We start from the raw sequence: 27,279 nt of genomic DNA, 5'->3' as shown, positions 1-27,279 counted from the left end.
TCACAGATTGGTGAAGCAAGATCTCCCTCTACTGAACCCATGCTGACTCCGTCTCATTAAATCATGTTTGTCTAAATGTCCCACAATTTTATTTTTTCTAATTGTTTCTACCATTTTGCCCGGCTTCAAAGTGAGGCTTACTGGTTTATAATTTCCCGGATCTCCCCTTTTTAAAACTATCGTAACATAGGCCACCCTCCAATCTTCAGGTACTACAGACGATTTTAGCAACAGGTTACAGATCACTAACAGCAGACCACTTTGACTAGAGTTCATCTCAGTGCTATCAATGCGTTTCACAACCCATTCCTCGAGCCTGATTATGTCACGTTGCAGATTTTTGCAATCCCCCTGTGTCTTCACTACTCTGAATAACTTCGTATCATCCGCAAATGTAATCACCTCACCCGTCGTACCAATGTCTAGATCATTTATAAAGATGTTGAAGAGCACGGGTCTAAGCACCGAGCTCTGCGGCACCCCACTGGTGACGCTCTTCCAGTCCGAGTATTGTCCATTTTACCCCACTCTCTGTTTCCTATGATCCAGCCAGTTTTTAATCCACGTATTTCACCCTCGATTTCATGGCTCTCAATTTTCCGAAGTAGTCACTCATGCGGAACCTTGTCAAACGCCTTCTGAAAATCCAGATATACAATGTTGACCGGGTTGCCCTTGTCTATCTGTCCGTTTACTCCCTCAAAGAAGTGCTGCAAGTTCGTCAAACACGATCTGCCTTTGCTAAAACCGTGCTGACTGGTCCTCATCAGCCCGTGGTCGTCAAGGTGATCAATGATACGATCCTTTATCAACGACACTACCATTTTTCATGGTACCAAGGTCAGATTCACCGGTCTATAGTTTCCCGGATCTCCCCTCGAACCTTTCTTAAAGATCGGCTTAAGATTTGCCACCTTCCAGTCTTCCAGAATCTTTCCCAATTTGATTGACAGATTAGCTATTAGTTGAAGTAGTTCAGCTATGGTCCCTTTCAGTTCAGTTCAGCTATGGTCCCTTTCAGATGACCCTCGGATGAATGCCATCTGGTCTCGTGGATTTATCGCTCTTAAGCCTATCAATCTGCTTACATACCTCCTCTAGACTGACCGTCAACCCTGTCAGCTTTTCGTCTTCATTTCCATCATATATCCTGATGGGTTCTGGTATGCTGTGTATATCTTCTTCAGTAAATACAGACACAAAAAAGTGTTCAGTTTGTCAGCGATTGCTTTGTCCTCCTTTAGCGCTCCCTTTATTCCATGGCCATCCAATGGTCCCACCGCTTCCTTCGCATGTCGTTTCCCCTTAATCTATCGAAAGAATGGCTTGAAGTTCTTTGCCTCCTTGACTATTTTTTCTTCGTAGTCTCTTTTGGCCCCTTTTACCACCTTATGGCACCTGTGTTGATGTTGTTTGTGCTTGTTCCAGTTTTCATCTGATTTTGACCTTTTCCATTCCTTAAACAAAGTTTTCTTGTCTCTTATTGCTTCCTTCACCTCTACAGTGAGCCACGCCGGTTCTTTGTTCTTTTTCCTCTTTGATCCCTTGTTGATATGGGGTATATATAGATTTTGTGCCTCAGTGACTGTGTCCTTAAAAAGAGATCAAGCTTGCTCTAGCGTTTTTGCAGTGCTTATCCTCTTCTTAATCTTCTTCCCTACCATGAGTCTCATCCCTTCGTAATTTCCTTTTCAGAAGTTCAGTGCTGTGGCTCTCATTTTGGACTGATATTTCTCCCCTGCTTCCAGATCGAAGCGGATCATATTGTGATCGCTGTTTCCCAGCATCCCTTCTTCTTCTACATCTTGTGCCGGTCCTCGTAGGCCATTTAGAATTAAGTCCAGAATTGCATTTCCTCTAGTGTTTTCCTTAACAAGTTGTTCCAGGAAGCAATTGCCTACAGCATCCAAGAACTTGGTCTCTCTAATGCAGCCGGAGGTGCCTAGGTTCCAGTCTGTTCCCGGATAGTTGAAGTCACTCATGATAACTGCATTGCCTCCCTTGCAGTTGCATTTAATCTCGTCCGTCATTTCTCAGTCAATTTTTTCGCACTGCCCTAGGGGTCAGTAGTTGATGCCGATCTTCGTTTCCAGGCCATATGTTTCCGGAATTTTGACCCATAGAGACTCTAACTTATCCGTCAGTTGTGGCGTGTTCTCTCCAGTAGATTCAATTCCCTCTTTGACTTATATGGCAATGCCCCCACCTTTTTGAGCCACTCTGTCTCTGCGGTATAATTTGTATCCCGGTAGCACAGTGTCCCAGACGTTTTCCTCAGTCCACCATGTTTCTGTGATGCCTAAGATGTCAACGTTATCTTTTTGTGCCATAGCTTCTAATTCACCCATCTTATTTCTAAGGCTCCTTGCGTTCATGTACATACACTTGAGTTTGCGGCCTGTTCCTTTCTTGCATTTCCTTCACTCTTGTGTCCTTTTCGATCTGTCTTGCATGTGATCCGGTGAGTCTTTCCCATCTATCTTCTTGCACAGTATCCTCCGGGTATACCGGTTTCTGAACCAACGACTCTCTCTCTTGATTGACTGTTGGCTTTCCCCTTCTTCGTAGTTTAAAACTTCTCAACTTCTCTCTTGATGTTGCTTGCAAGTAGCCATGTTCCGTCTCTGCTGAGGTAGAGTCTGTCCTTCCTGTATAGGTTGCTCTTCCCCCAGAATGTCGTCCAGTTGCGCATGAAGTGGAATCCTTCTTCCTCACACCAGCACCGCATCCACACGTTGACTGCTTGCAGCTCCATCTGCCTCTTCTCATCAGCCCTGAGTACTGGCAGGATCTCCGAGAATGCTATCCTCTGCGTTCTGGTCTTCAGCTTCCATGGTATATAGTGTTGAAGGCTATAGAAATATCCAAAAATACCAAAATCTGCTTGAATCAAGTCAAAGACTGAAAACAAAAAGGTCTCATTGAGAGGGGTCACATGATGCAGCCTGCCTGAGCAGATGCGTGTGAGGAGAGCGCCGATCTCACACCACTCAAATCAGCATTTTTACCTGCCTTTCTGCATCTCCTCGGGATACATTCTTGACTCAGTACAGGGGAAGTGTCTTTGCTTCTGCTTGGAGCCCTTTGTACTGCACAGGCACGCCAGGTATGCCTATAAAATTGGTATGGAGCTCCAAGGATAAGCCCTCCTCAACCCCCTCCAAGATGGCAGCAGACCATGCAACGTTCACGATCCCGGATGGAGATTGAATCACATACATCACCAAATCTGTCTCGGCTGCCCTGGCGGACTGGTTAAACAAAATCCAATCGGCGGTTGATTGAATGAGATGTTTTATTCACACAGCTGATGGCTAGCGGAGGTGGAACAGTGGGTGTCTGATCAGGAGGGCACGTGCACAGGCCTGGCAGCACAGATGTCTGAACTACAGAAGTAATCTTTCGACCTCGCCGAAAAACTGGAGGAATACGAAAACCATAGCAAGTGCAATAATCTTCAGATAGTGGGGCTGCCGAAACAGGTGACTGACCAGGACGTGTATAAGATATTTAGCCAGTGGCTCCCTGAACAGCTGGGCCAGATGACTGGCGAGATGCACTTTACCTATGAACGGGCTCACCGTATTGGAGCATGATCATCGGGAGAGGGGCGAGTGCGCATGACCATTGCACACTATGTCAACTGGAGAGAAAAGGAGCTTCTCCTTAAAGCATTTCAGAAGACAGGAGCCCTGGAGTATGATGGCTCTAAAGTACTGGTCTTCAACAACTATTCCACGTGAGTAGTGGCGCAGTGTAAACTGATGTCTCCGTTCTGCACCACTCTGCACAAGAAAGGCATACAATTCGCCTTGGTATACCTGGCAAAATTGAGAATCTGGCATGGGGCAAAACTGTTAATTTGGCCACGGTGGAGAAGGCCTGAATTTTTGTGGAGAGTCTCCCTGCCTAACTTCCAACGCATCTGCTCTGCCATGTCGATGAGTGCTTTTCACTCGAGCATGGCTTTCTTTCCTTGCAGACCCGGAGACTTCTTGTATGACCTGGGAGCCTCTGAGAGGCTTGTTTGCTGCTATTGCCTGGGAAGAAGCCCTTGGGTTGGTACCTACCTTTCTGGGCTGCTATTACTATCTCTGTGGAGCTCGAGCCTACCTTGCTGCACTGGGGATTTAAGGTGGAGACCCATGGCTTGTTAGTTTGATGACTGGAATTCTCATGCCACGATCATGGTTGCGCAGTGTCAGGTGGGGCCTCCGGTTGCCAGCCAGCTGGTGGGCCTGTTGGTCGAGCCCAGGCAGTGGGGGTCCAAGAGCTTGCTGGTGTACCTCCCTGACTGTTTTCAGCGCCTTGCCTGGGCTGGATTGGTGGGGTTTCCCAACAGTGAATGTTTCCCATCAGGCCTGGCAGATTACGACCTGGCCTAAGAGTCATCAAGGAATTTACCTGCCTGCTATTTGTTAGGGGGGGAGTCCCTCCAGGTCCTGCTCCCATTCTTTCTGGGCTGGAACCACAGCCTCAGAAGAGTCTGCCCATACCTTCCTGACATGGTGCTACCTGGAGGAGGTTTCTGGAATGCTTGGCTGGGACCTGGGGGATCCCTGTCAGTGCAAGGGGGGTGAAGTATCTGGCAGGGTTGTCGGATGGACGTCCGGACTTGGCTTCACTCTGCTGTTTGCTGGGACTGATTTCTTTTGCACTGTTTCTGTTTCTCCATCTTACTGTTCTGGACCTGAGGGGATGCAAATTTGGGAATCTTTTGGTGGGGGAAGAGGGTTTCCTCAGGGTAGGCTGGGGGTATGTCTATGGCAGCAGTCTCAAACCCACGGCCCGCGGGCCACATGTGGCTCTCCAAGTTTTATTTGCGGCCCACGGTCTGGACTGGATCAATTCCTTCCTTTTGGAACAGCAGCGGGTCTGGCCGGTTCGTTCCGTTCAAAGCCGCGGGTTGGCGGCTCCTTGCGCTATTCGCTCCTGCATCGGAAGCCTCTCTGACATCACAACATCAGAGAGGCTTCAGACGCAGGTGCGGATCTCGCAAGGAGCCGCCACCCGCGGCTTTGAATGCAATGAGCCGGCCAGACACGCTGCTGCTCCAGTGGCGTACCAAGGGGGGGGGGCGGTCCGCACAGCTGGTCACCCTCCACTGTTCTTCTAGGCTCACGGCTCGTCTAGAGCAGGGATACCCAACTGCTTCCCTTCCCTTCTCACCGCTGGCACCATGCTCTTTCATCTCCCTGCTTCTCTCGCCGCCCGACCTCAATTCTGACGTCGAGAGGACATTCTGGCTAGCCAATCGCTGCCTGGCTGCCCGGAACGTCCTTTCCGACGTTAGAATTGACGTCGGGCGGCGAGAGTTGATTGGCCCCGTGGAGATCTCGGCCTGTTCCCGATGGCGCCAGCAGCAGCAGCAGCGGCATGGGGGAGGGCAGGAAGGAAGGAAGAAAGAAAGAAGGGGGGGGGCAGGGAGCCAGAAGGAAAAAAGAAAGAAGGGGAGGGGGGGACAGGGAGCCAGAAGGAAAAAAGAAAGAAGGGGGGGGACAAGAAGCCAGAAACAAAGCAAAAAATGGGACAAGGAATCAGAGAAAGACAGACATAGAAAAAGAAAGAAAAAGTTGGGGGAGGGAATGAGGTCTGGAGGAGAGGAAGCATACAGGAAGCTGAAAGAAGAGAAGAAATATTGGATGCACAGTCAGAAGAATAAAGTGCAACCAGAGACTGATGAAATTACCAAACAAAGGTAGGAAAATGATTTTATTTTCAATTTAGTAATAGAAATGTGCCAGTTTTGAGAAAGAAAAGATATTAAACTTTAAATGTGAGTGCTGCAGAAAAAATAAAGTACTTGGAGGGCCGCAGAAAAAATAGTTAATGTCTTATTAAAGAAATGACAATTTTACATAAGGTAAAACTGTTAAAGGAAAGTTTTATAAATTATAAAGAGTTTAACCTCATGCAAAATTGTCATTTCTTTAATAAGACATTAACTATTTTTTTCTGCAGCCCTCCAAGTACCTACAAATCCAAAATGTGGCCCCGCAAAGGGTTTGAGTTTGAGACCACTGGTCTATGGGGTTGTGTGCTAGGGGGGGCGAGCATACTTTTGGGGCAGGGAGGAGGAGAGCGGAGGGGGGAGGTTTGGGGACTAGGGTGGTTAGATTGGTGATGTGTGTGTATGGGTATTGCATATGGGGATAGGGGAAGGGTGGGGGTGGGGGGAGGTACAATTGCAGTTGTAGATAGACATCTATTCTCTGGCAGCCCCGGAGCTCAGCTGGGAGGCTCTGCTCGTGCTGCATAACTATAGCTTTACCTGCTTGCGATGTTGGCTGTTTGGTGACCATGGCTGAAATGCTGATGTCCCCGATGTTGGGGGGGGGGGTCTGGCTTCCCCTGTACCTTGGTCCACTTTCCCTGTTCACTGGTGGTATGGCTGACTTGAAGTTGCTTACTTTCAATGTGGATGGCATTAGGTCCCCCATTAAAAGATCCCAGATCCTGACCAGTCTGCAGAAGCTGGATGTTGATATTGCCTACTTACAGGAAAGAGCCATAAAAAGAAGGAACAAAGCCTCGGAATGCTGTAAGTAAAAGTAGCAAGAAGAAGCACTGGAGATATCACAACCAGCATGGGAGCAAAGTCTTTTTACTACAGAGACGCCGATGCAATAAACATTGTCCCCTGAGGAAGGTGACGCTGTTGCCAAAACTTGGTCCTAGTTGGGATTTCGTTGATGTTTTATCATTTTATGTCAATAAAAAGACTTTGCTCCCACGCTGGTTGTGGTCTACAGTGCCTCTTCTTGCTACTTCTACTTACAGGAAACTCATCTCACACAGCTGGAACATGCCAAGTTGCGGAGGAACTGGGTTGGAGAAGTCTACTCTTCCACTTTTAGCGGGCAGCAACGCGGTGTGGCATACTACACAAGAGGATGCCTTTTACCCTGCATAAACAAATTCAGGACAAGGATGGGCAGTTTATTATAGTCTTGGGGGAACTCTGGGGATTGAAATTACTCCTTTGTCACCTGTATGCCCCAAACGTCTGTCATAAATTTTTCTCCTCCATTTTATCTTTAGTATCGGGCTACTCTGACCATCAGATGATCCTGAGAGCTGATATTACAGCAGATCCAAGGGTGGACTGCAAACCCCCCAGGGCCAGAATGAGGGCTCATGCTGACAGTGGGGTGGGCTTTCTTACACAGCACGTAGACCTGGTGGATGTGTGGCGTGTGCTATATCCCTTTGACACAGAATTTACCTTTTACTCCCATATTCATAAAGTGTATGCATGGCTGGATTATATCTTTCTTGATAAGTGTCTGTTCTCTAAGGCTCTCAGGTCGGAGATATCTGAAATTACGGTATCTGATCATGCAATTGTGGAGCTTACTTTGACCTCGACATCCACCCAAAGAGCCCCCTCATGGAAGCTGTCTCTGCACTTGTATAATGACCCCAAATTAACATAAGAACATAAGCAATGCCTCCACTGGGTCAGACCTGAGGTCCATCATGCCCAGCAGTCCACTTATGCGGCGACCCAACAGGTCCAGGACCTGTGCAGTAATCCTCTATTTATACCCTTCTATCCCCTTTTCCAGCAGGAAATTGTCCAATCCTTTCTTAAACCCCAGTACCTTAATCCTTTCTTAAACCCCAGTACCTGAAACCTCTGCCCTATTACGTCCTCTGGAAGCGCATTCCAGGTGTCCACCACACGTAGGGTAAAGAAGAACTTCCTAGCATTTGTTTTGAATCTGTCCCCTTTCAACTTTTCCGAAAGCCCTCTTGTTCTTTTATTTTTTGAAAGTTTGAAGAATCTGTCCCTCTCTACGCCCTTCATGATCTTGTAAGTCTCTATCATATCCCCTCTAAGTCTCCTCTTCTCCAGGGAAAAGAGACCCAGTTTCTCCAATTTCTCAGCATATGAAAGGTTTTCCATCCCTTTTATCAGACGTGTCGTTCTCCTCTGAATCCTCTCGAGTAACGCCATATCCTTCTTAAGGTGTGGCGACCAATATTGGACGCAGTATTCCAGATGCGAGTGCACCATCGCCCGATATAACAGCAGGATAACTTCTTTCATTCTGGTTGTAATACCCTTCTTGATTATACCTAGCATTCTATTCACTCTCTTACCGGCCACTGCGCACTGTGCCATCGGCTTCATTGTCATGTCCACCATTACCCCCAAGTCCCTTTCTTGGGTACTCTCATTCAATAACATCCCTTCCCACATGCAATACTTTACATTTCTCAAAATTGAACTTCATCTGCCATCTCGTCAACCATTCCCCTAGTTTGTTCAAGTCTCTTTGCAATTCTTCACAGTCCTCTTTAGTCCGAGCTCCACTAAATAGTTTGGTGTCGTCCGCAAATTTTATTATCTCACACTTCGTCCCTGTTTCTAGATCATTTATGAATATATTAAATAGCAGCGGCCTGAGCACCGAGCCCTGTGGAACACCACTCGTGACCCTCCTCCAGTCCGAGTAATGGCCCTTCACCCCTACCCTCTGTTTCCTACTCGCCAACCAGTTTCTGATCCATCTACGTACGTCTCCGTCCACCCCATGGTTCTTCAGTTTCCGGAGTAGACGTTCATGAGGCACCTTGTCAAAGGCTTTTTGAAAATCTAGGTTGATGATGTCTATGGGGTCTCCTCTGTCCATCCTTTTGTTAATTCCTTTGAAGAAGTGCAATAAGTTAGTTAGGCATGATCTCCCCCCTGCAGAAACCATATTGGCTGGTTATCAGAAGTTTGTTTCTTTCAAAATATTCATCGATGTTTTCTTTTATCAGTGCTTCCGCCATTTTCCCCAGAACCGAGGTCAGACTCACCGGTCTGTAGTTTCCCAGGTCACTTCTTGATCCCTTTTTAAAGATGGGTGTGACGTTGGCTATCTTCCAATCCTCCGAGATCATGCCAGTTTTCAGGGATAGGTTACAAATTTGCTGCAGTAGTTCCGCTATCTCCTCCTTTAATTCCTTCAGAACCCTTGGATGGATTCCATCCGGACCCGTGGATTTGTCAGTTTTTAGTTTTTTTATCTGCCTGCGCACATCTTCAAAGCTCACTTCCATGGATGTTAAATTTTCTGCTTGATTTCCATTGAAGAATTGCTCAGGTTCTGGTATGTTGGTTGTGTCTTTGATTATAAATACAGACAAAAAGAACATGTTAAGTCTTCCCACTACTTCTTTCTCCTCCTTCACCACTTCCTTCCTGTCTCCGTCGTCCAGCAATCCCACCTCCTTCCTAGCCAGCTGCTTCCCGTTAACATATCTAAAGAACGGTTTGAAATTTCGTGCTTCCCTGGCTAGCCTCTCTTCATACTCTCTTTTGGCTTTTCGAACCACACAGTGACTCTCTTTTTGATACTTTCTGTGCTCTTTCCAGTTCCCCTCAGTTTTGTCCTTTTCCTAATTCCTTAATGAATTTTTCTTATTGCCTATTGCTTCCTTCACTATTTTAGTTATTCACGCCAGGTCTTTTGTTCGACTCTTTTTGCACCCCTTTCTGAATCTGGGGATATACAGATTTTGCGCCTCGCTCACCATGTCTTTGAAAAAAGACCAGGCATCTTCTACTGTTTGCCATTTTTTGGAAGTGTTCCTAAGTTTCTTCCTTACCATTTCCCTCATTGATTCGTAGTTGCCTTTCCTGAAGTTAAAAGTTGTCGCTATGGTTCTCTTTCCTTTCGGTTTTCCTACCTCAACCTTGAACTTGATCATATTATGATCGCTGTTTCCCAACGGTCCCAGTACTTCCACTTCCTTTGCAGGTCCCCCTAACCCATTTAGGATTAGATCCAGAGTGGCATTTCCTCTTGTTGGTTCTTTAACAAGCTGCTCCATGAAGCAATCTTGTGTAGCCTCCAGGAATTCTGTCTCCCTAGCGCATCTTGAGCTTCCAAGACTCTAGTCTATCCTGGGGTAGTTGAATTCTCCCATAATAACCGTATTACCACTTATGAATTCTCACTTCATCTCGGCTTCCATTTCTTCATCGATATCTCCGGTTTGCCCGAGTGGACCATAGTATAGGCCCATCTTTATTTCAGGTCCTTTCCTACCCGGTATTTTAACCCATAGTGATTCCAGCTTGTTGGTCATCTCTGCTGTGTCCATTCTTGTCGATTGTATGCTTTCTTTTATGTATAGGGCTATTCCACCTCCTTTCTGTCCTGACCTATCCTGGCGATAGAGCTTGTACCCCGGCAGTGCTGTATCCCATTTGCTTTCCTCATTCCACCATGTTTCAGAGATTACAATGATGTCTATGTCCTCTGCATTGGCCATGGCTTCTTGTTCCCCCATTTTGTTTCTTAGGTTCCTTGCATTAGTATATATGCAATTTAGATCCTGGCATTTTGTTGTCTTCATTTCCTTTCCCTGTGCTTCGGTCTTTAGTGTCTTCTCTATTGCTACAGTCTTTCTAACCTCCTCTTCTGGGTTAGTTGACTCCTGTAATTTGTCCCTTGTTTTTTCCCAGCCTTGTTTCCCCTTAGTATCTTCACGGGATACCTTCTTCCGAATCGTCGACGCTAGGTCGACTGTCGGCTTTCCCCTTCCACTTAGTTTAAAGCCTGTTCTATTCCTCTCTTGACGTTGTTTGCTAGAAGTCTAGTTCCCGCAACGCTCAGGTGCAGTCCATCTCTCCTTTAGAGCTTGCTCTTGCCCCAGAATGTTGTCCAGTTCCTCACGAAGTAGAATTCTTCTTCCTCACACCATTTCCTCATCCACGCATTTATTGATTGTAGTTCCTCCTGCCTTTTCACATCTGCCCTTGGTACCGGTAGGATCTCTGAAAACGCTATCTTCTGGGTCCTCATCTTCAGCTTCCTTCCCAGAATCTTGAACTGTTCTATCAGTGTGCTTCTTCTGTAGTCTCTCCTGCTGACATCATCCCGATGTGGATCATTACTGCAGTCTCTTCCGTCTCCACTCCTTCCAGGATCTTCCCAATTTTGTCCACGATGTCCTTGGTCCTTGGTTCCGGATATTCTTGAAGGCCCACTGGCTAGACCACCAGGCTTCCAATACCTCTCCTGAGATGGGCCCCGTACCCTTCTGGTATGCCTCTAAGGCAGTCCTGCGGGGTCATATCATTGCTTATATGGCCACTAAATGAAAGGAGAGGGACGGGGAGCTCCTACAGCTGACTAGAAAAATGCAGGCTTTGAGAACAGCGCATATTATCACTCTGTCCAACTCAGACCGTTTGGAATACAAGAGTGGGAAAATAGAAACCCAGTTACACAAGCGCATGGAGCAATCCCTTTATTACCAACACTCAGGATCAGTCTAGAGACTTCACCCATAAAGTATGGTTGCATATCCCCTGCTTGTTTCTTGAGAAAGTTGTTTTTTAAAACTTCACTTTTTGTATATTGTATTATCTAGCCTCGTTTTATATTATAAAATTTTCCTTTCCGTGGACTCATAGAAACATAGAAACATAGAAGATGACGGCAGAAAAGGGCTACAGCCCATCAAGTCTGCAACTCTGCTTACCCACCCCCTGTCTATGCCCTAATGACCCAATTTCCTTATCTTGACCTTCGTAGGGATCCCACATGGGTATCCCATTTATTCTTAAAGTCTGGCACGCTGTCTGCCTCGATCACCTGCACTGGAAGCTTGTTCCAATGATCAACCACTCTCTCTGTGAAGAAATACTTTCTGGTGTCGCCATGAAATTTTCCGCCCCTGAGTTTAGCGGGTGCCCTCTTGTGGTCGAGGGTCCCTTGAGAAAGAAAATATCATCTTCCACTTCGACACGTCCCGTGAGGTACTTAAATGTTTCGATCATGTCTCCCCTCTCCCTATGTTCCTCAAGAGTGTAGAGCTGCAATTTGTTCAGTCTCTCTTCGTACGAGAGACCCTTGAGCCCCGAGATCATCCTGGTGGCCGTCCGTTGAACCGATTCAATTCTGCGCACATCTTTACTGTAATGTGGCCTCCAGAATTGCACACAGTACTCCAGATGAGGTCTCACCATGGCCCTGTACAACGGCATTATGACTTCAGGCTTTCGGCTGACGAAACTTCTATTGATACAACCCAATATCTGCCTTGCTTTAGATGAAGCCTTCTCCACTTGATTGGCAGTTTTCATGTCTGCACTGATGATTACTCCTAAATCTTGTTCTACTGAAGTCCTAGTTAAAGTTTCTCCGTTCAAGAAGTACGCCCTCCATGGATTTCCGCTTCCGAGGTGCATGACCTTACATTTCTTAGCATTGAAGCCTAGCTGCCAGGTTGAGGACCAACTTTCCAATGTAAGCAGGTCCTGCGCCATATAATTCTGTAAACTGCATTCACTTACTATATTACATAGTTTGGCGTCATCGGCGAATAGTGTTATTTTACCTTGAAGCCCTTGAGTCAGATCCCCTATGAATATGTTGAAAAGGAGTGGACCCAGGACCGAGCTCTCTTGTATTTTGATTTGTTTTGATATCTATAGTCAATGATTTATTATTTTACATAGATCCCTTCCAGATTTATTTTTGGAAGGAGGGAAGACAAGGGGCAGATGCTAGATGGAGGAAGGGTAGAGAGAAGGAGAAGATTCTGAATGAAAGGGGGCAGAAATAAAAAGAAGATGCTGGATGGAAGAGGGAAAAGGGAGAGGGCAAATTCTGGATGGAAGAGGGGAAGAAAAAGAATGGAGTTAGTGAGAGGATGGGGAATAAGAGAGCCAGAGTGAGGAAAAGAAATGGAAAGCTGTAAGTAAACACAGTATAAAGAGGGAAATTGAAGACTTGGATAGTAAGAAAGAATTAAATCTTGTCAGAGAGGCAGAAAAATAAATTGAAGAAAACTGGAAGGAAAAGGAGGAAGAAAAATGACAAATGGACAAGAAATCCTTGCAGTATAGATATAAGAAATGATGTAGAAAGCAGAATCAGTGAATGGGATTAACACAATTAGAAAAAGTAAATGACCAGACAACAGAGATATAACAACATAAAAATTTACTTCTATACTGCAAAACCATTACGTTCTATGTGGTTTACAAAAGAAAGTTATTTTTATTTTAGGATAAGTAGTGTGGTAGAAGTATTAATAAATAGAAATGGAAAGAAGGTGCTATTTTTTATAGAACTAATTTTAATACAGTTTTGACTAACGTTCAGAAACCAAAGCCTCCTTCGTCAGATCAGCTCAGGTGGTTTCAGCCTCTGAAAGCTAATTGAAAAATGTATTTAGTCCAATAAAATGGTATCTTCTTATTTTCCATTTTTTTTTATTTGTATTTGCTAGTTTGTAATAGAGAATGACATGGGGGAAAAATTTGTCCTCGTCCCCACGACCACCTTCTCTGTCACCGCCCCATCCCCGCAGCATCCATAAAAGCCTCAGTACTGAAATATTTAGCTTATTCCTTCCTTATAAATCAAAGTTCTGGCTGCTGAACTAGAGAAAGAGATGATCAGGTAGCAGGGCTTTGTTTATAAATTTTTATCAACACAACTAATATACTTTATCCTAAAGCTAAATAAATAAATAAATAATTTCTATCTTTGTTGTCTGGTTTCTGCTTTCCTCATCTTCTCATTCAATTCCTTCCATCCACTGTCTGCCGTCTCTCTGCGTCTTCCATTTGCTCTGTTACTGTTCCTCTCACTTCACTCCCTCTCCCATTGGTCTGGCACCCATCTTCTTCCCTCCACTCCCCCCCCCCCATAGTCTGGCATCTCTGTCTTCTTCCCTTCCAGCATCTTATCCCCACTCTCTGTTCCCCATTTCCCTTCAGCGTCTTTTCACCAACTCTCTGTTCCCTATTTCCTTTCTACATCTGTTCCTCCTTCAACATCTGTTCCTTTCCATCACCCTCGTGCGGTCCGAGCATCTCCCTCCCTCCCGCTTACCTTCTTGGCACAGGCCACCGGAGACTGCCTGAAGTTGCAGGCCACCGGAGACTGCCTGAAGTTGCGTGCATCTGCGGACAGAAGCTTCTCCTCTGATGCAACCAGAAGTTGCATCAGGCCACCGGAGACTGCCACCGGAGACTGCCTGAAGTTGCGTGCATCTGCGGACAGAAGCTTCTCCTCTGATGCAACCAGAAGTTGCATCAGAGGAGAAGTTTCCGCCCGCAGATGCAATTTTGCATGAGGTAAAACTCTTTATAGTTTATAAATCTTTCCTTAATTGCTTCTGATCATTTCAGCTATACACAGCTGAAAGCAGTGCAACAAGCAGAAAGTGAAATGCTAAACTAAATTAAACTTTAAATTTATATACTGCATTCTCTCCATAATTATAAAGCTTGGCACGGTTTACAAGAGGAAGGATTGGCGTAATGAGGTTGGGGTTGAGTACGGGGGGAAGAGAGCATTACATTTTTATGAAAAGCCAAGTTTTCAGGTGCTTACGGAATAGTTGGAAGGAACCCAGATTCTGTAATGGGACAGTAAGATTATTCCAAAGCCCTGTGATTCTGAAGAAAACTATCTAAACTTCTCTTTCTGCATGTTGTAGCTGAAATGATCAGAAGCAATTAAGGTAAAATTTATAAACTATAATGAGTTTTACCTCATGCAAAGTTGTCATTTCTTTAATAAGACATTAACTATTTTTCCAAAATGTGGCCCTGCAAAGGGTTTGAGTTTGAGACCGCTGCTCTATACACATACAGAATTGGTCTGCCCCACCAAATATTTCTTCTACAATATTTAAACATACTCTCTCCTTAGATACCTAGTAAATCCTGCTGACACCACCCTTAGAGCTCTCATACCATCTCCAGCTGAAATGGAGAAGATATTCTGAGCCCCAGGGACAGATGGAGCTACTGAGAGTAACCTTTTGATATTCTGAGCCCCAGGGACAGATGGAGCTACTGAGAGTAACCTTTGACCTTCCTACATAGAGTTTTATAAACACTCATGTAGTTCTGTACATCCTAGGGGGGGATCACCAAAACCTTATATCTTGAAAGCCTGCTTCAGATGGAACCAGGAAAGTTAAAAAGTATCCTTACTTCATCATGTCAATTTCATCACACAGAAGACTTTGCAACAGTCTTTAGATCAGGGTGATTATTTGTCATGTATCAACCTTTTTTGATCTTAGGATGAGGCTAATGCATTAATGCTGAGAAAATGGTGTGACGCTTACCTTCTCCTCCTCATCAGGGCCACAGTCAGTGGAGGGATTCCAGATTGCCAATGTGACAGCCACCAGCATAACAGTGAAATGGGCAATTGATAAGCTGAAACACTCTGCGGTCAGCAAAGTTCATATGTCCATTCGACATTCTGGGGATCTTGAGGAACACATGGTTGATGTAGACTCCAGTGCCGCTAAGTATACATTTGGGTAAGAGGAAATGGGGAAAAAAAACTAAACAAAAGAAATGTAAAGTGAAAGAGCAATATGCAAGATAGATGTGATAGGAAATAGTAATATTTAATAACTAGTATTTTATATTCAGCAGATAGATATAGGGCCCTATATTCAAAGAAATTGCACTCACTGGACTGGCTATAAATATTCAGTGGCACTTAATCAAGCAATGCTGCTGAATATTGGCATTAGACAGCCATTTTGAAAGTGGGCAGTAGAGAGAGGCAGTCTGAGGGCAGAGTCAGGGAGGAGCTGGCAGCTATGCAGGTGTGAGAAATATTCACTGCTGCTCACATAACTAACCAGGCATGTAGGACTGCATAAATAACTGTCCTAACTTTGCCCAGTTAGCTATGCTGGTGCTAGCACCCACATAACTACTGCATGGGGCCTTAAGCTGATTAAACCTCCTACCCCAGCAACACTTCAATCCCCTCCCACCCTACCTTGACATCACTCTGATACCCTCTTGGCTTCCAACAACATGCTGATACCCTTTTGCCCCACTGATATCACTCTGATCCCCCTGCCACCCCACAGCATTACCATTGTCCCCCATGAGTCAATGTCTACAAAGTTGAAAATTTTCACTGGTCTGACCACTATTTATTTTCCTTCTGATGGACCTACAAAGTTCAAGTAAGCAAACCCTAAGCCCCAAAAACCAAAGAGAAATGTGACCAATTTGAAATAGCTGACATGGAACCAATTCTGAAAAAAATTCTCACAACTTTGGCTGATCTCCCCCTAACTGAAGCTATAATGCTGTGGAACAAATCACTCTCATTATCACTTAATTAAATCACTCCTAAACATGAGATATTGATTAAAAGAACAAAATATGCCCCATGGTTTAATGATGAACTCCAGAATGAAAAATGAAAGCTTAGAAAAGCAGAAAGAGATTGTCAAACATGTCCAAGCCAACCAAACCTAGATATATACAAAACAGCTAAACAAGCCTATGAATCAAAAGCGTGGAGTGTAAAGAAGGAATGCTATAACAAGATCGAGGAACCCTCATCACAAACCAAAGAGCTTTTCTCCACAGTAGCGCGGTTAATGAGCAACATCAAAGTCAACAAATTCTCTGACAACAACATAAAAGCTCAAACAATGGCAAGAGCACTAACTGAGAAGAAAACAACATTGCAAAACTATTCACACACACTTCTCTACCAGAGAAAAATATATAAGTTACAGATCCTGAAACATACTGGTCAGAATTCAGACTACCGACACTAGACCAAACCACCAACTTGGTGAAAAGAATAACCAATTCATCCTGCCCCTAGACCGCTGCCACCCCACACTGATAAAAAATAAATAAATCTGAAAACAGTTACCTTTGCAGCCATGCAGGTGTGAGAAATATTCACTGCCTCTCACTTAGCTAACCAGGCATTTAGGACTGCATAAGTAACTGTCCTAACTTTGTCCAATTAGCTATGCTGGTGCTAGCACCCGTATAACTACTCCTTGGGGCCTTAAGCTGATTCCACCTCCTACCTCAGCAACAATACTTCAATCCCCTCCCGTCCTACCAAGATACTTGAGTTGGGTATCATGGTAGCACCTCTAAAGAAAATGTTGGTGAGCAGTCTGCTAAAAGACTCCTCCCTGGGCACCAACATGACTCAACAGCTACCACCCAATCTCTAACCTAGCATTCCTATCAAAAGTAGTCAAGAAATATATACACGACCAACTAACCGAATACATAAATGAACACCAGATTCTCAACAAACACCATTCGGCTTCTGCAATGACTACAACAAGGAAACTTTCCTAGTTTCCCTGCTCAACACGATACACACGGGATTCAACAAAGATGAATGCTACATAATAGTATCCCTAGACATCTCTTCCACCTTTGACTCTATAAATCACGAGATCCTCCTTAACAAATTCCATGTAATCAGAATAGAAGACAATGTCCTCATGTGGTTTAGCAACACTTTTCAATATCTTCATATGACCTCTTGGCAATGTTCTATAAAATCTAGGTGTAAACTATCGAATTTGTGCTGACAACATACAATACATCTGTCCAGTTAAACAACCCTACTCTGAAACCATAACATTTATAATCTCAACACTAGACACTGTGAACAAATGGCTACAAATAAATAGACTCATGCTGAACATGGAGAAAACAAAAATAATTCTACTGAGTAACCGCGCCACCCTTACATTCCCAACCTCAATTAAAATTAACAACACTAAGATCCAGTTATCAAAAAGCTTGAAATCTCTAGGAGTTCTCCTCAACCCTGCCCTAAAGATGAAAGACCACATAAAGTGTACACTGGGGGATCACGTGATGATGCTGAGCTGAGCGGAGGCTCCTTGCTACAGCTCCGCTCCCCTTGCGCCTATTTTTTGCTTTCTGTCCCGCTTTTCTTCTCAGCCCCAACCCCCCCTTTTATACCTGCTTGGTGCGCGGTGCCTCGGGAGTGCCGTGTGCTTGTCGACGCCTTGCTTCCGGTGGTTTTGGGCGAGTTATGCCCGTTAGGACTCCGTGCTCCGCCAGGGCCCAGAAACCGCACGGCGCGCTCAATATGGTGGCTGCCCCTGCTTCCCCGCTGAAAGTTCTGCTGCAGGATGGCGCAGTCCAGGAGCTTACTAAAAATATCTCTGCGGCTATCGATGAGCGCCTTTCAAAGTTGCAGGCCACGGTGGATGATATCCGGGATAGCATGGAGTGGCAGGGCCATAGATTGTTGACGGCGGAGACATGGATTGCAGCGCAGGAGGATCGTTCTGGTGCCCTGGAAATGCAGCTTCGGACGGTGGAGGCACGCTGCTCAACGCTCCATGCCCGCCTCAAGGATCAAGAGAATAGAGGCCATAGGAATAACATCTGGCTGGTGGGGCTTGCTGAATCTCTCCGTGAGGGGGACCTGTGGGACCTGGTGGAGCGGTGGTTACCGGAGGCTGTGGGCCTTTTGCCCCCGGGCCAGAAGATCTTGGTGGAGCGTGTATATCGGCTGGGGCCGTGCAGGGATGGCAATGGGCACCCCCGTCCTGTAATCGCCCGGATTCTCAACTTTGATGACAAGGCTAAGCTGATGGCACTATACCGCAAGAAGGGGCAACTGGAGCATGGAGGGAATAAACTCCTCTTATTCAACGACTACTCTGCAGAGGTTGCTGCTCAGCGGCGCGCTTTGACGCCTTATTGCTCTGAGCTCCATAATCGGGGCCTCAGGTTTGTGATCCAGTTTCCGGCTAAAGTGCGCATCCTGGAGCCGGGAGGGCCGAAGATATGCGACACCCTAGAAGACCTAAAGGCCTATGTCTGTGCCTTGGCTCCGCGGGCGCCGGACCCCTAACAGCTCCCTGGCTCGCCTGGGGTTGGGATTGCTGACTTTTGCTTTATTGGTTGCTGTTTGTGGCCGGGTCAGGGGTTCGGGGGCTTGACCTGCAGACTGCTGTTTCTAGCTCCTCTCCTGGTTCTGGCAGGCGGGGTGGGGTGTCCTTGGCCTCTTTGCTTGTCTGGCTACCTTCCATCTTCCCTGCTGCCGGGTGGGAGGCTCTATCTTCAGCTGTGGAGGAGATCTGGTTGTTTAGCTGGCGCTTCTGGAGCCGGGGATCTCCCGGGTTGCTTGACTGTTTTTTCTTTTATTTTTCTGATGTGTTTAACAGTTCTTGATTGTATAATATTTATTCTTTTTGTTGTATAGGGGGATCCCTGACTTCTTGTTTTGAACTTTGCATTTTTCGCTTGTTTCACTGGTTATTAGCCATGCTTTTGGAGTCTATTATGTTATGCTGACAGGCTGGGTGATTGTGTGGGGGGAGGGGGGATGGGTTTCTTTTTCTCTGGGCGGGAGGAGTGGGAGTTGTGGCTCTCCTGTTTGTCTTTTTTTAGTGGTAGTGGTGGGTGGGTTGAGGGGGTGCTGCCTGGGGGTTTCTGGGGTGGGGGGAAGATGGGGGGAGGGGGTTGTTGAGTGTGCTTGTGGTATGTCTGGGGTACTGTGTGGTTTTTGAGTGGTCTGTTGGGAGTGGGCTGGGGGGGATCTCCTTCTGCATGATTGGAGTTTTTTTGTGTCTGTCCTGGGGGTCCGGCTGGGAGGCCCCTGAGGATGCTCTGTATACTGGGAATCTTTGGCAACTGGTGGTGTCTTCCTCCCACGGATATGGCTGATCTCACCTACATCACTTTTAATGTGGCTGGTATAAATTCTCCGGTGAAACAGACTAAGGTCCTTTCTTTCTTGAAGAAGGAGCAAGTACAGGTGGCCCTTCTGCAGGAGACCCATCTTACTATCAGCGAGCATCAGAAATTGGCCCGGGATTGGGTGGAAGAAGTAGTGGTCTCCTCCTATAACTCTAAGCGGAGGGGAGTGGCCATTCTTATTCATAAGGGGGTTTCTGTGGTCACACACAAAATTGTTCGGGACCCGCAGGGTTGCTATGTAATTTGGGCGGGTATTCTCTTGAACAAACCAGTGGTGATATGTAACATATGCCCCCAATGTCTATTCTCATTCTTTCTTTTCTGCTGTCTTAGCTCACTTAGTGGCACTACCAAACTATGAGCTCTTGGTAGGGGGTGATTTTAATATCACCAGTGATCCATCTATTGACTGCAAGCCCCCACGGATTGTTCTGTCCGATAACGAGCGACGAGGGGTTAATTTCTTGTTGGGAGAATTGGATCTCCAGGATGTGTGGCGGGTTTATCACCCTGGCGAGGTGGATTTCACCTTCTTTTGGGAGTACATCATTGTCATTCTCGTCTGGACTATCTCCTGGTCCCCTCCAGATCAATTGGCAGGGTGGTGCGCACCCGCATCCTGGATGTTCCTTTCAGTACCATGCTGCTGTTTCCATGACTCTCAAGTGGGGGGTATCCGCCCCGGACCGCGTCTGGCGTTTCAACCCCTCCTTGTACCTGGATGCTTCCTTTCATACTTACCTTGCTGAGGAGTGGACCCGGTATCAGCAGACTAATGGTGGGGGTGATGTATCAGACACCGTGTTTTGGGAGGCGGCGAAGGCATACCTACGGGGGAGCATTATAGCGTACACCATCCGCAAGCGTAAACAGCGAGATGCCAAGCTTAGATCGCTGGCGAAACAGTTGCGGGAAAGTAAATCTTATCATCTCCAACACGGTTCGGAGGAGGCCCATCACACTTATCTTGGTCTGCGCAGACGCATTGACTCTATTCTCACTGAGAGAGCCCTCACTCATATCGATGTTTATAAGTTTCAGCTTTATGAATGGGGCAACCGGGCAGGGAAACTTCTAGCCAATTTAGTTCGCCCATCTCGGCGGGCCACGCAGATATCTCGTATCCGAGAAAGTCCTGCGCTGGTGCACACGGACAACCACGCTATCCAGACCCAGTTTGTGCATTTTTATAGCGACCTGTATGGTCCAGGTTCGTATGATACCAAAGCTTCAGGGCTTGACTATCTCTCAGCTTGATGATACCCACCGGTTTATGCTAAACGCCCCGATCTCTTGTATGGAGGTCTCGGAGGCAATTGGCTGCCTGAAGCTTGCTAAGGCCGCAGGCCATGATGGTATGGGGCCCGAATTCTATAAGATCCTTCAACCCCACATGGGGCCGGCTCTGTGTGCTATGTATGCAAATGTGCAATTATCCGACTGGCTCCTGCCGGAGCAAACTCATGCACATGTGGTGGTGCTTCCTAAGCCGGGAAAGGATCCTGAGCTGGTGGGCTCCTATCGGCCTATTTCTTTACTTAATCAAGACATGAAACTTCTCACTGCAATCTTAGCCCGGCGGTTGGCACTGGTGGTCCCATCCCTTATCCATTCTAATCAAGTGGGGTTTGTCCCGGGTCATTTTTCCTCCGCTAATGTAATTCAGGCCTTGGTGGCGCTGCGTGAGGATCGGAGAAGTGCGGGGGATGACTTATTGGCCAATTTAGATGCCGAGAAGGCGTTTGACCTTACCTTTTTTGGATCTTGGCACGGTTTGGTATCTCTGGCTCCTTTTTTGACTGGGTTGTCCGTCTCTATACTGCCCCGACACCTCAGTTGCTGATTAATAGGTGTCGCACGGACTCTTTCCCGCTGAGGAGAGGGACGCGTCAGGGTTGTCCTCTGTCTCCCCTGTTGTTTATTCTCTCGCTTGAACCTTTGGCTGCTAAGATTCGAGCCTCCCCCGACATTTCGGGCATCAGCATAGGTGGGGTGGAGAGCAGGATAACTATGTTCGCGGATGACATGTTGTTGTTTGTTGGCAATTCCCGGGTGTCCCTCCCGTTTACCACTTCCCTTATAGATTTGTTTGGCTCTTTTTCAGGCTTATGTATTAATTTTAGCAAGTCTGAGGCAATGCCTGTGTCCTCCCCTTGTGCCTCCCGCTCTTTGCCAACTTTTCCCTTTCGGTGGACCGATGGGGAGTTAAAGTATTTGGGGATTTTCCTCAGTGCTGATTGGAATCGGGTATATGCGCACAATATTAGGGCCAAGCTTGCATTCTTTCGCGACACTTGCCTGCGTTGGGGGGGATCTTCCCCTGTCTCTTTCGGGGCGAATTGCCTTGGTCAAGATGGTCCTGCTCCCTAAGATTTTATATCCCCTGCAGATGATACTGATTTGGCTTCGGGGGGCTGATGAACGGGCCTACAAGTCTTTTATTGGTTCCTTCGTTTGGCGACAGCGTCAGGCGTGCATCAGCTACTGGCGGCTCACTCAGTGCCGGTCTCGGGGTGGCCTGGCGTTGCCTGACCTTCGGCTCTATAATGTGGTGGCGCTGCTGCGCTGGGTACACGAGCTCTCCACCGGGGGTTCGCGGTTCGCCCCACCGGGCCTTTTTGATTCGTGGGTGGCTCCTTATCACGCCCTGGCGTGTCTCAACCTCCCTCGGTGGCATAGACCTCGGGAGGGATGCCACGCGGTGTTGCTGGACCCGCTTCGCAAGGCTTTGCTTTGGTGGCGGCGGAGGATTGGAGGGGGGCTGCATAATTGGGCTCTCCGGTACATTTGTGGCAATCCTGAGTTTCCTCTGGGGGTGGGGGGAGCATGTAGAGTTCGGACCCTTTTTGGTGTTGGCCTTTGTTTGGGTCATGTCCCTGAGTCCTCTTCTGGTGTCGTCTCTTTCCCTTCGTATGATGATTTACGGCGCCTATGGTCCTTGCCTGCTATGCCTTTTTTTTTCTTATCTCAAGCTCCGCCACTATTATGAGCAGCAGTGCAGGACACATTCCTCGGGTTCCAGCTTCTTGAAGGTGGACCGGCTTTTTCTCTCTCTCCCTGCTTCTGTGAACTCTCTGTCTACTTGGTATCGTCTAGCACGGGAGGAGAGAATGGATTTACAGTTGGGCACACTGGCCTCCCGATGTGCGTCCAATTTGGGGGAGCCTATTAGTGTAGAGTTGCTGCTGGCTTGTTTCTCTTCTATTTCTAAGGGGGCTCGGAAAGCACAGTTGCAGGAAATACAGTTTAAATTGTTACATCTTTCCTATTTCACCAGGGACCGGGGAGTGCGGGCGGGTCTCTGGGAATCAGATGAGTGTGTCCGGTGCAAGCGCATGAGGGGCTCCTTCCTTGTTGCACATGCTACTTGAGTGCCCGCTCTTGAGTACTTATTGGAATGGGGTGTTAGATTTCTTGGCTCAGATTGTGGGTGCCCCTTTTCAATGGTCTTACCTGCTTCTGGTTCTGGGCTCTGAGGGGGTGGTGTTGGCTCAGGGTCTGGGGACGGAGCATTGGCGCTTTTTATACACGGCTTTGTTGGTGGCTAAACGGGGGGTGCTCCGGCTGTGGATGGATGAGCTTGCGCCTGAGGTGCTGGGCTGGAAGAGGTCTCTTGCGGAAGTGGCTCACTGGGAACTTTATAGACTCCAGTGTGGGGGGGGGGTCCTCCGTCTCCTCTCGCTGTTTGTACCGGTCTCTATGGGAGGCGGCGCTACTGGAGGTTGGATCCTTGGGAGGGGGTTTTATCCCTTTTTTTTTTCTTCCCTTTTTGATCGCTTGGAAGGGGGGGAGGATTAGGGGGGGTGTCTGGGGGTTCGAGTTAGAGAGTTGCGCGGGGACAGAAATCCCACCCGTCCCCACCCGTCCCCGCCAAAATCCCACCCATCCCCACCCGTCCCCGTGAGGAATCCCTCCGTCCCCACCCGTCCCCGTGAGGAATCCCTCCGTCCCCACCCGTCCCCGCGAGGAATCCCCTCCGTCCCCACCCGTCCCCGCGAGGAATCCCCTCCGTCCCCACCCGTCCCCGCGAGGAATCCCCTCCGTCCCCATCCTTCCCTATAAACTTCAGAAATAGTTATTTTATTTAATTATGCTACTGAATTAAAGGCTCTGGTAGAGACCCATTTACAAATAAGCAAAGAGACTATTAATTTGGAAATATTAATTGGGAAGAATACATACTTTGTAAATGGGTTTCTACCAGAACCTCTAATGTAAATATAAAATATAAATACTCAGCTGATGAGAACCCACAAACTGTCAGCTGAGGACTTCCTTTGCAGTTGGCCTGGGGTCCCTTTTGCCAAGCTTGGCAGGCAGCAGTAGCGTCCCTGAGTCACAGATGCTGGCACCTCAGTGGCTCATGGATGCTGCCAGCAACTGCTGCGCTTGGTGGAGGGGAGTTCTGACCATCTCTAGAGGAGGTCCTCTGCTGGCGGTGCTTGGGGATCCCCACCAGTCACAGCAAGGGCCAACAAGTACTTCAACACTGTAGAAATAAAACCAGAAATGCATTTCCTTTTCTTTTGAACACAAAACAAAGATATCTGCCATATACATTTCCCAAGGCAGATGACTCTATGCAATGTCACCTCGGTAACAAAATACAAAAATAGACAAATACACCCCCTCCCTTTTTACTAAACCACAATAGTAGGTTTTAGCACAGGGAGTTACGCTGAATGCCTCGCGCTGCTCTCAATGCTCATAGGCTCCCTGCGCTAAAAAACAATATTGCGGTTTAGTAAAAGGGAGCCATAGTGCAAAATATAGACAGCAGATATAAATTCTCAAAACAGACACATTTTGATCACTAAATTGAAAATAAAATCATTTTTCCTATCTTTGCTGTTTGGTGATTTCATGAGTCTCTGGTTGCACTTTCTTCTTCTGACTGTGCATCCAATCTTTCTTCCTTTCTTTCAGCCTCCTGTATGTTTCCTCTCCTCCAGACCTCATTCTCTCCCCCAACTTTTTCTTTCTGTCTCCCTGTTCCCCCTTCTTTCTGTCTCTCTGTCTGCCCCCTTTCTTTCTTTCTCCGTGCCCTCCCCCAAGCCACTCGGTTTGCTGCCACCGCCATCGGGGAATAGTCCCCAAGCCACCGCTGTCCCAAGCTTTCCCTGCAGAAGCGTCGCGCTGACCAGCATTCCGCTCCCTGACGTCAATTCTGACGTAGGAGAGGAAGTTCCGGGCCAACAAGGCATTTCTCCTCATTCCATCCAGCCTGAGCCCCATCTCTCCTTGATCCAGCATTTCCCTTCTGTGTCTGTCAGAATTACCATTCCACCTATTTTCCAGCATCACCCTTCTTTGTGTCCATCTCACCTATATCCGTATCTCACCACTTTTTCAGAATCTTCATTTGTCTCTGTCCTTGTCTTTACCCCATATTCACCATTTGCCCTTTCAATGTCTTTATCTCCCCCCCCCCACACACACTTTTTCAGCATTACTTCTATGTCTCTATTTCACCTCCTCTTCATGTCCCCTCTGAATCTCTATCCTTATTCAGAAGGTCCTGCTTACCCTTTCTCTTCTTTGTGTCACTATCTCCATTTTCAGCTTTCCCCCCTTTTCCATTGTTAATGCACCCTGTAGCCAGAATCTTTCCACCCTCCCTCCACTCCGGCCCAGCCCAGTATGAAATATTTCCTTTTGTTTCTCTCCCCTCTCTCTTCTCCTCCCTCACCCACGAGTCCTGCATCTGGCCCTCTCCCTTCTACCTGCACCTGGCAACACCCCCCTGCTCCACGGCTCTCTTAAGCAACTCGTCAGCAGCGGTGATCAAGACAAGCTGCCGACATCGAGGCCTTCCCTCTACGAGTCCCACCTTTGTGGAAAAAGGAAGTTGAAACAAGCGGGACTCGCAGAGGGTAGGCCCCGACGCCAGAAGCTTGTGTCGATCGTTGTTGCCGAAGAGAGCCGCAGGTAGAAGGGAGAGGGAGATAGGAAGGCTGTAGAAGCTCCGGAGCATGACACCGAACCCGGCCAGGATGATTTCTTTTTCAGGCTGCTGCTGCCGCTGCCGCTGCCATCCCCCACCTGAAATGACAAAAAACAGCCTAATGCCCGCGTCGGGAAATAGCCATGCTGAGCAGTGAGCTCAGCACGTACACAGATGAAAGCCTTGCTTGCTGATTGGTCCGGCGGCACGGTGGGGCGGGGCCGCCGGACCAATCAGCAAGCAAGGCTTTCATCTGTGTACGTGCTGAGCTCACTGCTCAACATGGCTATTTCCCGACCCGACGCCAGACTTGCATCGCCAGAATTTAGGTAGGTTGTTTTCATCCCCGTGGGAGTCCCGTGGGCAAGGGGGCGTCCCCGTGGGAGTCCCGTGGGTCAGGGGGGCATCCCCGTGGGAGTCCCGTGGGCCAGGGGGCGTCCCCGTGGGAGTCCCGTGGGCCAGGGGGGGAACCCGCGGGATCCCCGCGGGACCCGCGGGATCCCCGCGATCCCCGTTCCCGTGCAGACCTCTAGTTCGAGTGTGGAAGCATGGTTGGGTGCCTGTGGGTTGCATGGGGTGTGATTTTTTTCATCTGTTCTACAAAACAAAAACTGTGAATTTATTGGATGGTATTGTTTCTCAGCAGTTTTGTGTTCTGCTTGCTATTCTTGCTGCCAGGGGGGCATGGAGTGTGAGAGAGTTGGTTGGGGGCTTTGGTCCCTCCTCTCTCTCTTTTTTCTTCTGCCTGTATTAGTGTATGCTTTGTTCCCGTTTTTCTGCCTGTTTACTACTTGCCTGTTTTGTATGTTCAATGATTTCTGCATAATAAACATATTTCAAACAAAAAAAAAAAGTGTACATTGAGGAAAATTTTTAACAAGCTGAAAATAAACCCTTGAAGAGAGTACTATCCGAAGAGAACTTTAGACTCATAGTCCAAAACACTGTCTCACCATACTTTGATTACTGCAATGCAATGTTATTAGGAGTCCCAAAGAAATGCCTAAAATCCCTTCAAACTGCTCAATACACTTTGACAAGGATGATTCACAACTTCCCAAGACATGTACATATCACACCTACACTGATTTCCTTACTCTGGCTACCAGTAGAATACCGCACTCGATATAAAATCACGATGATTGTGTTCAAAACATTGAAAAGCATGATATCGCCAATATTAACCACCACACTATGGATCTATCAACTTAATAGGCTGCTACAGTCCTCAAAAACAAACCTCCTTGACATGCCTGCCACCCGAAATCTATTTTCTACGTTAAAGGACCCCAGTGGCGGAACCAACTCCCTGAACATGAGTACCTAGGAAAAGGCAGCATCTTACATATTGCAGTGAGCAGTACATCAATACACCCATTGTAAAATAAACAAGCTAGACTAATACAGATCAATCCTACACCGTCAATCCTAACAGAAAACCATGTCTTTCGAACACACAGAACACAGAAAACACCTTCGCCTAGTATGGAATATGTCATCACAAACTAACCCCTCCCCCTTTTACAAAACTGTAGTGTGGATTTTAGCCACGGTGGTAACAGCTCTGACGCTCATAGAATTCTGAGCATCAGAGCTGCTACCACCACGGCTGGCGCTAAAAAAACGCTCCACAGTTTTGTAAAAGGGGGGATAAAATAGAAATACATAGACAAAGGTTAAATTGAACCAGCAAGAAGCTGGACTCTGCATAAAATGCAACACCACAGAAACAGTGACACATGTCTCCTAAAGCAATAAATAAATAGAAAATTTTTGTTCTACCTTTGTCTTCTCTGGTTTCTGCTTTCTTCATCTTCTTGTTACGGTC

General features: G+C 47.1%; 1 protein-coding gene across 1 annotated transcript in view; it reads left to right on the top strand.

The window, feature by feature from the left end:
- The window catches only part of SNED1 (sushi, nidogen and EGF like domains 1), a 1,138,259-nt gene that overhangs the window by 759,560 nt on the left and 351,420 nt on the right, over window positions 1–27,279 (top strand). Inside the window, exon 21 of the mRNA XM_033958723.1 lies at window positions 15,114–15,297. Coding sequence (XP_033814614.1) covers window positions 15,114–15,297 — 184 coding nt within the window. The remainder of the gene's footprint in view (window positions 1–15,113; window positions 15,298–27,279) is intronic.

This window comes from Geotrypetes seraphini, chromosome 9, assembly GCF_902459505.1.
Source record: "Geotrypetes seraphini chromosome 9, aGeoSer1.1, whole genome shotgun sequence".
In the NCBI taxonomy this organism is placed as follows: Eukaryota; Metazoa; Chordata; class Amphibia; order Gymnophiona; family Dermophiidae; genus Geotrypetes; species Geotrypetes seraphini.
Note: the sequence above shows the minus strand (reverse complement) of the source record. Positions and strands in the feature narration are given on the sequence as shown.